General features: G+C 45.3%; 1 protein-coding gene across 4 annotated transcripts in view; it reads right to left on the bottom strand.

Annotated features, from left to right (window-relative positions):
* The window catches only part of PALD1 (phosphatase domain containing paladin 1), a 958,342-nt gene that overhangs the window by 506,381 nt on the left and 437,542 nt on the right, over positions 1 to 14,419 (bottom strand). For all 4 annotated transcript variants that reach the window (XM_085603872.1, XM_085603871.1, XM_085603874.1 and 1 more), the window contains one exon: positions 2,524 to 2,688. In XM_085603872.1, coding sequence (XP_085459998.1) covers positions 2,524 to 2,688 — 165 coding nt within the window. The remainder of the gene's footprint in view (positions 1 to 2,523; positions 2,689 to 14,419) is intronic.

The following is a 14,419-nucleotide window of genomic DNA, read 5'->3' as shown; positions in this document are numbered from 1 at the left end:
TCCGTAGTCAGGACGTTTAACTACTATTCATTGAATACAATTTATGAAGACGCTTCAGCTATGGATAAAGTGTTTTAATTTGTTTAAACTGTTAAATCGAATTTAGAAAACATTGTTGTTTTTCAGATAAGTGCTCCCGTCAGCTCAGTAGGGTTAATTACATAGCCTGCCAGAAATAAAGGCAAGAATGACTATGAAAAGAAGCAGAGCAATGATGTTGTGACATTAGAGTGAGAGCAACCTTATTACAGGTATCAGTTTTTAGAAGCTGCAGAAACATCACATTACGACATTTAAAAGATATTTAAATGGTACTACTAATCAATGAGGGTAGTTGGATCTGGGTTCCACCAGCAAACACTGTTTTAGAAGTACCTGAACTAAAATGTGTTGCATCCAGGCCATTAAGCATGATAAAGAACCACCATATTTAGTGATATTTGTTTTGTGAAATATTTTTATAGTAATTTTCATTGATAACACAGCATTAGCAAATAAACTACAATTGTGCAAGACATTTCCATTATTTGCATGTGAAAAACAATTGCAATATAGAACACCCAACACCCCCACTATCCGATAGCATTCCATCCAGCGTTACTAGTGGAAGAAAATTCTTGAACAGTAAACAGCAGTAAAGTCATGTAGAAACGCAGTGACTGTCACCCAGCCCCATCTCAGTCTTGCTCCCCAATGTCTACATGTTTCTCTAGGAATAAAGTTAAATCTATTTGCCCCAAACCCTATAACATTTTCGGAGACAGCCTCTGCTAAGGCAGGTGGCCCTCTCGGCCATCATATACATATCCATGGCTCTTTTCCACTCCTGCAGTGTGGGGCATTCCCCTGAACCCCAGTGGCGGGCCACATCCCTCTTAGCCACAACCAGGCTAAGACGGCAGATCATCAACTGAGTCTGTGGTAGATCTAGATTGTTGGGGATTTCCAAAAGGAGAAACTTGGAGTCCAGTGGAAGGGGCAGTGAGAACATGACAGAAAGGTCTCCTATGATAGCGCTCCAATGGGACTGTTTTTGGGTACAGCCCATATAGTATGAAACAAGGACCCCTCTGTATATTTACATTTCAAGCAGCGTGGGTCAGGGGCCCTCCCCATGGCATGGAGTCTACGTCTATCATAATAGACTCTGTGAAAGATTTTAAAATAGACCTAGCAAAGTTGTGCCTTTATTGCTACCTCCCAGGCTCCCACAACTACCACCCACTTCTCACATAAGCCCTTTAGGTTGTCTAACTTGTTGTTAATGAGGGTTCTACAGGTGGACGAAAACACACCCCTCCCCAAGCCTTCCAGCAATAGGTTCCCCTCTAAAGGTGCAAATTCCGGGATGCCTTCTCCCGGGAGCCCCTCTGCCCTCCATGCATGTCGCAGTTGTGCGTACTATAGAAATTGTCTCGCTGAAGCAAGGAGAATGGCATCATGTCACCATTCTCGAGGAGGTCCCCCACTTTAGAGATCCCTGTCAGGTTCGAGGCCCTAAAGCCCTTCAGTTTACAAAATTCAGGAAGCCATCTCCCCACCACAGTGGTGTTTCCTTCGTGGGCTAACCGGGCCACCCCATGGACTTTGTGGCTCTATCCCAGGCAGCAATCGCCACCCTAGTGGATGGAAGGAGATGTTGTGTCCCTTGATCCTCATTTAAAAGGTGAAGGCAAGAAATGAAAGTCCGCTGGGACCATTCAAGTCTAAATGTGGAGTGGTCTTGGAGAGTATAGAGCCAATCATTAACATTAATGAGATGATGCCCAGTAGTAAGCACGTACGTCGGGCAAGGCAATTCCACCGTTGTACTGGTTACGCTGGAGCGTTGCTAAGGTTTTTCTGGGGTGTTTACCATCCCATAGCAACATGCGTAGGTCCCCTTCTATTGTAGTGAAAGTTTAGGGGGGAATCGGGTAGTAAATATGTTGAAGGGCTTTGAGTATCTTGGGTAACAAACCATTTTAACCTCTTCTATGCCCATGACGAGATAGTCTCGTCATGGAGCGCGGTTGCGCTGTGCCCATGACGAGACTATCTCGTCATGGACCCCGCCCGCTAATACAATGCCCGGCACAGGAGGGGGAAAGGGCGGGGCACTCAAGGGGTTAAAAACAGCTGCTCTCCCTAGTAATGTGAGGGGCAAATCCAATCCCCACCACCTATCCATATCCTCTCGGCAGGTACTTATAACTCTCTATAGATTGCATTCGTAACATACATCTTTGTGGAGTGTCAGGAATGTACCCAGGTACTTAAACCCCAGGGTAGTATGTGTTAAGTGGGGGGGGGGGGGGTGCAGGGGGCGAGCAGCGGTAATTTTCTCTATGTAGTAATTATTGCTCTATTCAACCAACAGTGCTTGTGATCTATTATCAAGATACATTGCTAGAATATTTGGTTGCTTAAGGGCTATACTGTTGAAAACCTATATAATCCTTCTACCTGCAAGCACAGGCATCAGAGTAGAAAAATACCACTTAACAAACATGCCACTTGAGCCTTAATGCTGAATAAATCTACCTCTTTCCGAATAGCAAGTTCTAAGCTCTCCACTCTGGTTCCTTTCTCCAGGTTGTGTAGATTTTCATGGAGGTTCTCTTTGCCTCTCGGTGTGTAGGGTACAAAGTCACTATCTTGTCGCAGGAACACCACTGGCTCTTCACGTATGCAGAAGAAGATGCACTCCTGCAGGGACACAACACTATGAGCACAATCCAAAAGGATGAGAAACTAAGGCTGAGTTTTGAGTTCACATACAGAAACATAAGAAACTGTTCACGGTATTAAAGAGTATGATATCTAATTGTCAACTAGCGAATCATTCAATTTATATTTTAAGTGGGTTCACATCCCATTCATCTTAAGACGTATTAACAGACGCATGGTGCAAAATATTTAGAGCTCACTTAAAGGCCATGGATGCAGAAGTGTCTTATAATTGTATAGTCCAATGCAGAAACACATGATAGCTAATTACACCAAGCAGATTCACAACACTGGAGCTTTGGGCATTGGTAGGGTAAAAAAAAAAAAGGGAAAATAGGATTCCTAAAAAGAGTCAACTGTTGTTAAACCACACAGGCCACCACAACTGTGACTTTAAAAAGTGCTTCACGTGTAACCCCCTCCCCCCCGCGAACAAGTGCTGGAACATATATTTGTAGTATGCGAACTTCAGCATGATAAACCAACCACTCTTTATTTTTTAAATGTAAAGTGGAAAGAAAGCAATATTGAAACAAACACAAAGGTCCCTTCTCCTTCTACTCTGAAAAGATGAGGATTCAATCCTCGAATTGGATTGTTACCTTAGTTATAGTAAGGCCATACACAGAGATATAATAAGACTAATTTTACCAGGTTGCTAAATTTACAGACAAAAATATATAAAATCATACATCGAATAATCAATTTCTAATCAAACATATGAATTCAAAGGAATATATTCATCATATTTTTCAATAAAAGGTAAACAATATTTGCAATAAATACATGAAGAACAACTGTCGACGCGGTGTTTCGGTGATATGGTGGATCGTCACCTTCTTCAGGCCAATAGTACAATATTAAAAATCTATTGATTTATATGGAAGCTCTTATATTTGCCTCCAAAGAAGTTCTGGACGGGTTCCTCATCTGGTTTTTACAGTCTCATAGGTGCCGGATGATACCCTATAATTTTCTTTGGAGGGTCTTTGTTTAGTTTTCTCACCCTTCTATTTCTATGAATCCCTTCAAGGCATAAATGTAATACCAGGTATGAAGTTAAAAGAACAAGCACCCGTCTTGCTGGCCTGCCAAATATAAGAGCTTCCATATAAATCAGTAGATTTTTAATATTGAACTATTGTCCTGAAGAAGATGATGATCCACCTTAGCACCGAAACGCCGCATTGACAGTTGTTCTTCAAGTTCAGGCAAGAACGGGGAGCACCAGGAGACACACCTAAGACCCTGTTTTAAAAACTTAAAGGCACCACGGATCGCTGGCTTAAACCGCTGGATTCTACCCGAAAAGAGATTATGGGTAAGATATACTTGGAGCAGTATCTGGAGGCACTGCCTTATGGAACCCAGAGATGGCTTTGACAGCATGCTGGCCTGACCTAGGAGCATGCTCCCCGTCCTATATGCGGATGACGCAGTCTTGATAGCGAGAACCGCTAGAGGACTTCAATCCTTATTAGATGCTTTTCTGAACTTTATGGGGTCTCGAGATCTAGAGAGCAATCATGCAAGAATCCTATATCATGCAGGTAGGGGTCCGTCCAACAAAACCATTTTCTTTCTTTGTAGGCTCTGCGAAGGTCCCCAAAACGTCCGTTTTTTCGTATCTGGGGGTCGTGTTGGACGACCGCCTGAAGTGGGGGCCCTTATCACAAGGAAAAAGGGGGAGCTCACGCGAATAACTGCCGCTATTTTCAGCTTTGCTGCTAAGATGGCCAAGCGCCCAATTGCAGCTTTGCTGAAAATTTACCAGGCGAGGGGCGTGTCAACTGCATGTTATGGTAGTGATGTGTGGGGGTATACTACCGCAGACGCGCTACAGGTGGCAGAGAACAACTTTTGAAAGCGTCTGCTGGGAATGCCAACTGGCTTATCGAATTTGATAGCCCACGAAGAACTGGGGGCCCCTTTTCTGTGTGATACTCTTGCTTTGCGCCCTTTAGTGTTTTGGCTTAAGTGCTGGCCAAACAAAGAACTAAAACTTACCCAGCAGATCCTAATGGACTGTATGTCCTTGGAACATATGTCCAGAATTCCCTGGCAGAAGTATGTTAAAGGTCGCTTCTCTGAGTTGGGTCGCCCAGAACTCTTTCTAAAACCTTCAACCATAACAAAAAAGGATGTTGAATTGGTCAAGAAAGCATTCATTTGCACAGGAAACTTGAAAGGGATGAACAGGAACTACGTAAACCTAGCGTCCGTAAATTTCTGACACGAAAAACCCACCCACTGACAGAGCCATACCTCTTGGGAACACTGACCACATTTGAGCGGTTTTATCTTGATTTTTTTCATCTTTTAATTGCTGTCCCGAAAGGGAGTAGCAGAGGTCAGGTGTTAGCACCCTGTGGCTGTGACAACCTGTCTCCACAGGATCTGCTACACTTTATGTTCCTCTGTAAATTCTATGAAGTACCTCGGAGACATTTTATACTCCTCCTCCTTAAGAGGCTTGATTTTAACCAGGTTCGCCCAGCACTTTTGTATTTGCAGCTGTTGAAACCAGACTGTATAATTTTTATTGTAGGTTGAAATCGCAGGTGAGAACCAGGGCCTGCTTGGAATATTAGTCACTTTAGGGGGAGGAAGTACTCATAGTTTTAAAGTATGTTTCTAGTGTGTTCTCTTTTTGATGCATTGAAACTTGCTTACCGCACCTGTCATATTTTACCTGTGATTCTTCTTGTTTTAAGGTTGTGAATTCTAATTTTTTTTAATGTATATCTTTATGGGATGTGCATATTTATTGTGACTTTTATGGTTTTTTCATTGTAAAACTGAATAAAGTTTTATGAAATGAAACTAAGGTAACCAATCCAATTAGAGGATTGAATCTCATGTTTTCAGAGTAGAAGGAGAAGGGAACTTTGTGTTTGTTTCAGTATCTATACCCATCCCTTTTCCAAGTACTAGGGTACCTCCCAAACCTTTTTGAGTTCATAAGAAAGCAATATTTACACTCTGAAAATTAAATATGATGAAGCTTGAATTGAATCACATTGGACAATACTCCTTTTTTTAATTTTGGTGGCATGTAAAATTTTAGGGAAGAAAAAAGTTGATCTAGCAAAATTGTGCAAGAATAACTACAATCTTTCAGCTGAAGTACTGATGCTCCATCTGCAGGCTGCGGAGTGCCCCTTTAATTCACCACAGAACATCCTGGAGGAGGAGTCCCATAAGGTGACGTCATTCCCTGCTGCCCTATCAGGAGGAAGCGGCAAGGAGGAGGAGGAAGAGAACGCACTTCGGCGAGGAGACGAGAGCGCGAACCAGGAAGGATGCGGAGAAGCGGAGACCACGGCAATCCTGTGGGTGAAACTTCGGACATCCAAAGAAGAGGGAGCCGAAGCCAACGTCCCGGAGGACCAGGAGATGTAAGGAGGCCAACAAGACCACGCATCGCCCCGCCACTCTCCAGGAGGAGCGTGGCTGGACAAGGTAAGCCTCCCACTACGGGGATTCTCTGGGCACTGGGTGGGGAAGGGAACTTCCTAGAGGGAGGACATCTTCCGTCTGTTAAAGCGAGGCTAAACAAGGTAGCGGTATTTGGTGATCCTTCACAGTTCCCGACCCGACTCAAAGAGTGTCTTGGCCACCCGCACTGACCAGTGGTATTTCTTTTTTGTTTTGTTCTTGTATTCCTGGTTTACAGAGCCTCAAGGGAGAACCACAAACCCAGGCTGTACCCTTCAACCTTCGGTGATTGCAGGAACAACTCCTGGAAACCGGACTATCTTTGATGAAAAGACTGTGTTGAGAAAATAAAACAGTCATACAAAGAAGCACATGGTTTCTGGATTCTCCTTTCATACGGGCATTATCTCATAGACCTTACTTTCCCGGTGGGGCCCTAGACATTTGTGGTGGAGAATGCGGGAATAGACTATCTGATACAGGATGGACAATCTTGTTTACCAGCTTAAAGAAGGACAAAATAAACTAGAATGGGAATTGAAGAAAAACGCAAATCAAGCAGCGATGGACCGTGCTGTGTTCACCTCCGTCATACAAACTCAGGCCGAGAACATGACCAAATTAGCAGAAGGACAGACACAATTGTTGCTGACCCTCGGTCAAGGGAGGGGGCCTGCACTCCCTGGAAAGGTAATTCCGCTACAGAAATATGTCCCAGGTGAAGACCCTGTTTCCTACTTTCTTAATTTTGAGAGGGCCACGAAGGCCAGCACTTGGCCAGCGGAGCGTTGGCCTTTTTACCTGGCCCCCTTGCTCACGGGTGAAGCCCAGGACGCCTACCAAATAGCTAACAGTAATGGTATGGCTACCTATGGACACGTTAAGCAGTTTATAATGGACCGACTGGGGGTGGATAACGAGTCGCACCAACTCAAGTTCAGGCAAAAACGGGGAGCACCAGGAGACACACCTAAGACCCTGTTTTACAAACTTAAAGACACCACGGATCACTGGCTTAAACCGCTGGATTCTACCCAAGAAGAGATTATGGATAAGATGTACTTGGAGCAGTATCTTGAGGCACTGCCTTAAGGAACCCAGAGATTGCTTTGAGGGCATGATGGCCTGATCTAGGAGCATGCTGTGGAGAAGGCTACATTGTATGCTCGAGCTCAGAATCGCAACATGATTAAGGAGCCAGACCGAATACAAAAAGCACCCCAAACAACGAAGTGAGAGAGGAAACCAAGCAAACTGCCCTTCGAACCTTTTAGGACACAGTCAGGAAGACCGGAAACCTTCCCCTCCTCCGGGCCCCAACGCTTTGAGTGTGGAGAGTGGGGCCATATTGTAAAGTTTTGCAAAAAGAAGAAAGAAAAACCAGAAGAGGAACATATGGACGTTAGTTAATTGCCCCGACCTATTCTTTATGCTCAGGAAATGGGACCAATCTACTACGCAAGTCTGAGAATGAACAACCAGGTAGTGACAGCCCTCCTTGACTCAGGTTGCAAGCACTCGGTAGTTAGGAGGGAGCTAGTTTACCAGTCCCAGATCATCCCCTGGAGGACTGTTAGGATAAGCTGTGGGCATGGCGATGTCAGGGACTATCCTGTAGCAAGGGTAACTCTTCAGACTGAACCGAGCATAGAAACCCTAGCTGATGTAGAGGTTCTTCCCTCCCTTCCTGAACAACTCATAGTGGGCATAGACATCCCCTGTTTCTACGATCTTCTAGTGGGTAACCTAAGACCTATTCCATAATGAAAGACCCCCACCATAATGTTCTTACCTCTGAGCCATGGGCCATGAATAACCACTTTAGGACAGTGCAGTTGAACGATAGCACCCTTAGTAACATATGGCAAAGATCCACAGAGACACAAAACAACCACAGAAAAGCCTTCCCCTGTTTTGTGGAACAGAACGGTCTCCTGTACCGAGTCGCCAAGGAAGGAGATGAACCCCAGCTATTGGTACCTATGGGTTTCAGGGATCAAATCCTCTTCTGTGCACATTCCCACCTCCTTGCAGGCCACTGCAGGGTAGAGAAAACAAATCAGTCCATTCTGCACAATTTATTTTGGCCAGGTATTTACGTACAAATAAATACTGTCAATAATGTGCCGTTTGCCCAAAGAAGAATCCCTACATCCCTCCAAAAGTGCCCCTGTGACCTCTACCCATTAGTGGCAAAGCATTTGATCGGATAAGGTTGGACCTTATAGGTCCCCTCCCCAAGTCATCCAGGGGATACAAATATGTCCTCGTCCTAGTTGATTATTCCACCCGATACCCTGAAGCTCATCCCCTGCGAGCTGCGACCACTACCACCATTGCCCAAAGGTTGATTGAGATGTTAACACAAATGGGGTTTCCCCGTGAAATCCTCACTGACCAGGGGACCCCGTTCATTTCTAGACTGATGAAAGAAGTCTGTAAGCAACTGAACATTAAGCACATAAAAAACCTCGGTATACCACCCTCAAACCGATGGCCTCGTGGAGCACTATAATGGCAATCTAAAGCTCACCCTAAATAAGTTACTAACAAGTGACGGAAAAAACTGGGACCAACTTCTCCCGTTGGCCCTTTTCGCCATAAGAAGCCAGGTTCAAAGTAGTTTGGCCGTTTCTTCCTTCGAGCTCCTCTTCGGACAGAAGCCCCGTACCCTTTTGGAGATCACCAAGGAGAGCTGGGAAAAGGAGTGTCCTGGCTCATGAGTCCCTGGAAAGGGCCCAGGTTAAACAGCAACACTTCTATGACAAAGGCAAACGCTGGAGGGAGTTATGCATAGGTGATTGGGCTCTGATCCTGCTCCCTTCATCCACCCATAAGCTGAAAAAGGAATGGCAAGGTCCATATCAGGTGGTGAAAAAAATAGGCAAAACCACCTATGTCTTGAGTCTTTCCCAGTCCAAAACCCAGATGTACCACATCAATCTTTTAAAGAAATGGTTAGGCCCTCCTGCTAGTAAAACCCATACCGTCTCCACAGTAAACACCCAGACTCATACAGTTGACGCCACCATTGTTAACACCGACCTGACGGAAGGAGAGAAACAAGACATACAAACCCTCCTTCATTCCTTTACGGATGTCTTCTCAGATCAGCCTGGAAAAACACACCTGGCCATGCATTCTAGACCCACCCAAGAAGGAGTCATCATTAAACAAAGGTCCTACAGGGTTCCTGAAGCCCGTCGGGCTGCCCTATAACGAGCAGCCGCACAGATGCTAGAGTCCGGTGTCATAGTACCATCAAGGAGTAACTGGTGCTCACCCATCATGCTGGTGCCAAAACCGGATGGTAGTATTCGGTTCTGCATCGATTTCAGGACCGTGAACTGGATTTCTAAGCAAGACAGCTATCCCCTTCCCTGGGTTGATAAGCTAATCGAACGATTAGGTGAAGCATGTTACATCTCCACAATCTACTTCACAGAAGGCAATTGGCAGATCCCGTTAAACACCGATGATCAGGAGAAAACGGCCTTCTCCACACCTGACAGACTATACCATTTTACCGTCTTACCTTTTGGGTTACACGGTGCCCCCGCCAGCTTCCAGAGACTAATGGACACACTTCTCGAACAACACCAGAGATATTCCTCTATACAACATCATAGTGTAGAGTAAATCTTGGAATGAACACCTGGGTCATCTCGATGCTATTTTATCCAAGCTTAGAAGTGCTCATTTGCACATCAACGCAAAAAAATCCAAATTTGCTTTCCAAAAAGTGAAGTACCTGGGCTATTTGCTAGGAAAAGGTATGATTGAACCACAGACAGAAAAAGTGAGAGCGATACAGGACACCCCTTTTCCGAAAACCAAACTGGAATTAAGGGCCTTTCTGGGACTTGTGGAATATTACAGGCGCTTCATTCCCCAGTTTTCTAACATCGCTGCCCCTCTCACAAACCTGTTAAAAAAAAAACTGCCTCCCCTTCCAGTCTTCACTCCCCCTCCAACCCTCAAATCCTAGCCTTTCAGCAACTGAAGGATTCTTTGACCACCTCTCAGGTGTTGCTTACTCCTGACTTCCAAGAACCGTTCATCCTCCAGACTGACGCCTTGGGGGTGGGTATAGGAGCGGTCCTGTCCCAGTTAGATTCAGAAGGACTCAAAAGACCGATCCTCTATATTAGTAGGAAGCTCTTTCCTAGGGAACGTGTGTAACCCACAATTGAAAAAGAATGTTTAGCGGTGAAGCTGGGTATTGAGAAGCTGAGGTACTATCTGGAATGGAGGCCTTTCGTTTTGTATACGGACCATGCCCCACTTACCTGGCTCCAAAGGAACAAGGGCTGCAACGACCGGGTTCTTAGATGGTTCTTGGCCCTGCAGCCCTTCCGATTCGAGGTTGGTCACCGGAAGGGTACGGAGTAGGGCAACGCAGACTATTTGTCGCGTTTTCCTCTTTCCCCCGATCGGGGAAATCCTCGGGGAGGGGTGTGTTGGGAGACTAATAACAAACTGGACGGACTGGGGGAACTGACAACTTGCTTCCCGATGCATTCCAAAGCTGAAGTACTGATGCTCCATCTGCAGGCTGCGGAGTGCCCCTTTAATTCACCACGGAACATCCCGGAGGAGGAGTCCCGTAAGGAGACGTCATTCCCTGCTGCCCTATCAGGAGGAAGCGGCAAGGAGGAGGAGGAAGAGAACGCACTTCGGCGAGGAGACGAAAGCGCGAACCTGGGAGGACGCAGAGAAGCGAGACCACGCCAATCCTGTGGGTGAGACGTCAGACATCCAAAGAAGAGGGAGCAGAAGCCAACAACACGGTGGGCCAGGAGACTATGAGACCACACGTTGCCCCGCCACTCTCCAGGAGGAGCGTGGCTAGACAAGGTACGCCTCCGACTATGGGGATTCTCGGGGCACTGGGTGGGGAAGGGAACTTCCTAAAGGGAGGACACCATCCGTCTGTTAAAGCAGGGCTGCACAAGGTGGCAGTATTTGGTGGTCCTTCACAGTCCCCCTCCCGTCTCTAAGAGTGTCTTGGCCACCCGCACTGACCAGTGGTATTTCTTTGTTGTTTTGTTCCTGTTTTCCTGGTTTATGGAGCCTCAAGGGAGAACCACGAATCCAGGCTGTACCCTACAACCTAAGGTGATTGCAGGAACGCCTCCTGGAAACCGGACTATCTTTGATGAAAAGACTGTGTTGAGCAAATAAAACAGTCATACAAAGAAGCACATGTTTCTGGATTCTCCTTTCATACGGGCATTATCTCATAGACCTTACTTTCCCGGTGGGGCCCTTGACAAAGTATTAACTCAAATTTAAACGAAACAGAAGTGCATCAACCAAAGGGCTCAAAAGCCTTCCATGCTTGTTCAGTTTTATTCTACACGTAACCTACACATATTTATTTTTAATTTCAGGTACTCATACAATCCGGCGCAGAGCTAGAATAATCAGAAAATATAGCAGACCTGTCGAACCTCCTACACTTTGCGGATGACAGTCGTGGCGGGGGAGCATCATTTGTTTCACGTAAGGTTACAAGGTCACCCTTGCCTGAGACACCACATGATCTGCAGCCATCTGCCGAGTCCGTGCACTGGCTAACGGAACAAGTCTGGAAGAGAAAAGCCCACTCCAGCACTGACAGCAAGAGGAGTCAGTCACCCGCGAGGTCATGCTGGGTGCTGGAACACTGAGCCAGGCCATCACAGCGCTGCATTGGAAAGATTATTTTATCCATGCGCTATATATGCTCATTGAGGATGGGACCTCTGTGGGAACATCTCTGCACAGGCAGAAAATGCGACCACAAACCAGATGTAAAGCTGATACTGTGCGAGTATGGCGGTACATTTCCAGACGTTGCCTATTTTGAATGAATGCTGAACAGGAACTTACAGACAGGGAACGAAAACGGGCGAGGGACAAACGATCAGCTGCTAAGCAGACACAAACTGCAGTGCAAAGTAGCAAAATCAGATTAAATTACATCACTGGGGAGGGCATTGATGTAAAAACTTACGCAAACCCACAACACCATTTCCTCACTCTCATTTCTATTTTCTTGAATACTGGAAATAACACGAGGTCCGAAAGACAATTTCGATCAATGCAGATGCAATGTATCAGAGAGGCCGGAAACAGAGATAGTTAGTACGTGTTTGGCGATTCAGTTCTGTTTGAGAATAATGAGAGTGCATCGAGGAACATGGGCGGGGTATTGGCGGTGGGGGCGTTAGTGAGCAGCAACACAAAGGAGACAGGACAGGAGTTAAAAGCACAGACATGAGAGGAGGGAGGGACTGGTGACAGGGAAAGCGAGAGGGAGGAAGGGGTTAAGGGTGGGTGCATGGTGGGAGGGCGACTCAGTGAGGGAAACAGAGATAAACCCCTTTAAGGGGCTTGTCTTGAAGCGAGGAGATGGCTTAACATATAAAGCTGCCGACTTTGGAGCTGGAGAACAGGGTTCGAGCCTAGGCATGTACTGCATCACTTAATCATAAATAAATAAACAGCGATTTCGCAGGGGGGTGGGGAGAGACAAATAAAAAAAACAACACACCTAGAGGGGCGAGACAGATAACATTTTAAAAAACACGGCTAACACGGGCAAATGCAGCATCTGAAACCAACTGAAACAAACGGTACAGAGAATCGAAGTGAGGAGGTGGCTCAACATATAACGCTGCCGACTTTGGAGCTGGAGAACAGTGTTCGAGCCTCAGCATGGGCTGTATCACTTAATCATAAATAAATAGGGCGAGAGAGATAACATTAAAAAAACACGGTTGAGACAATCGTGCCAGAGCAATTCAATGTAAATAAGCCGGCCACAAGGTAAACATAACATGGGAGGGGAAAAACATAACATGGGAGGGGAAAGTGCAGTGCAAGCAGCTGCCTCCCTCCTGAGGTGTGTACATTAAGTAAATAGTTCTCAGGACTGCTAATGAAAGCTCCCGAGTCAGGACACATGTAAAAGGGTCAGTCCTCATGGGAGGTAACAACAGGAGACAGGGATGTAACTAAGGAGGGACTAGTAAGCCTATTGACAAATCAAAACCCCACATTTACAAAGGGCAGTCACAAAAGCCAATACAAATTAGGGGGGGAGAGTGGATGCAGCTTCCAAAAAATACCTCAATACAGCATGTCTCAAAGAGACAGTGCAAGCGCTGCCTAGGCGAGACCTAAAAATGGATAAAATACTAAGTCAATGTCTATAAGGTGTCTTCCCAACCAATCCAGTTGAATAGCATCTCATGGAAAGCCTTAATTGCAAATGATGCATACTTTGAACACAAATTGTTGAAGTCATCACTTAAGGTAAAGATGATGAATTTACAAGCAATTTACAAGCAGCCCTATGAGGCATAGATCAAATATAATTCTCTGGGGAAGTTGCCATATTAGAGGAGCCAGAAGGAGTTTGATATGTAGTGGCTACTTCATTGATTGACTGCTTAGTTGCACTTATATAGCATGCGCCTCATTAAGTACATAAGCTTGAGGACGCATACAGCCAAAAACGCTCTGCGGTTCCTGTTATGCCAGTGTGCTATTGTTCAGAAAGAAGGTGTTTTATTAATTTGAGTTGCACTGTTCCAAATTCTGCACTGTTCTAATAATTAGGAATAAATTTGATTTCTATATGGTTGTTTCTCAACCTATAGTGGCACAGTGAGAAAAGACTATGGGCCTGTTTATGAGTTTTGCGGGCAGGGCTACTCCATCATAAACGTGACGGATATTCTGTCCGCCATATTACAATTCCATTTTATCCTGTGTAACTTTTAATGCGGCAGACGGGATAACGGTCACGTTTGTGACGAGTATCCCGTCCGCAAAACTCGTAATCAGGCCCTATGATGCTTTGGAGCAAGGTTTGCCAGAAAATAGAGGTGAATGAGCTACGCAAATGCACTTAACAAATAACATGCAACCAAAAATAACAAAAATGCAGTTAAATGGAAGACGACATCTAGTTTAAGTGGGGAAGGGTCTGAAATTACTGCAAATGTATTCGCTTATACTATTATCAGTGAAAAGTGGTAGGTTTTGGGTGACTCCATGGTATACAATTCCTCTTTTCCTCTGTACTGATGGTAGTTAAATTCGAGAGATTGTTGGTGGAACAAGTAACAAAAAATACCTCATATGCATAGGTTTGAAATCAACACAAAGTGATCTGTGACTAGACCTGTTGATGGAAATCATTGGAAGGCAGCCAAGGAAAATCCATGCCTACTCAGTGCCAATATCTGGATCTGATTCCTGCTAACCCGCTACTCTTTGA

The sequence above is a fragment of the Triturus cristatus genome, chromosome 1_2 (genome assembly GCF_964204655.1).
Source record: "Triturus cristatus chromosome 1_2, aTriCri1.1, whole genome shotgun sequence".
Lineage (NCBI taxonomy): Eukaryota > Metazoa > Chordata > Amphibia > Caudata > Salamandridae > Triturus > Triturus cristatus.
This window is presented reverse-complemented; position numbering and strand designations above follow the sequence as displayed.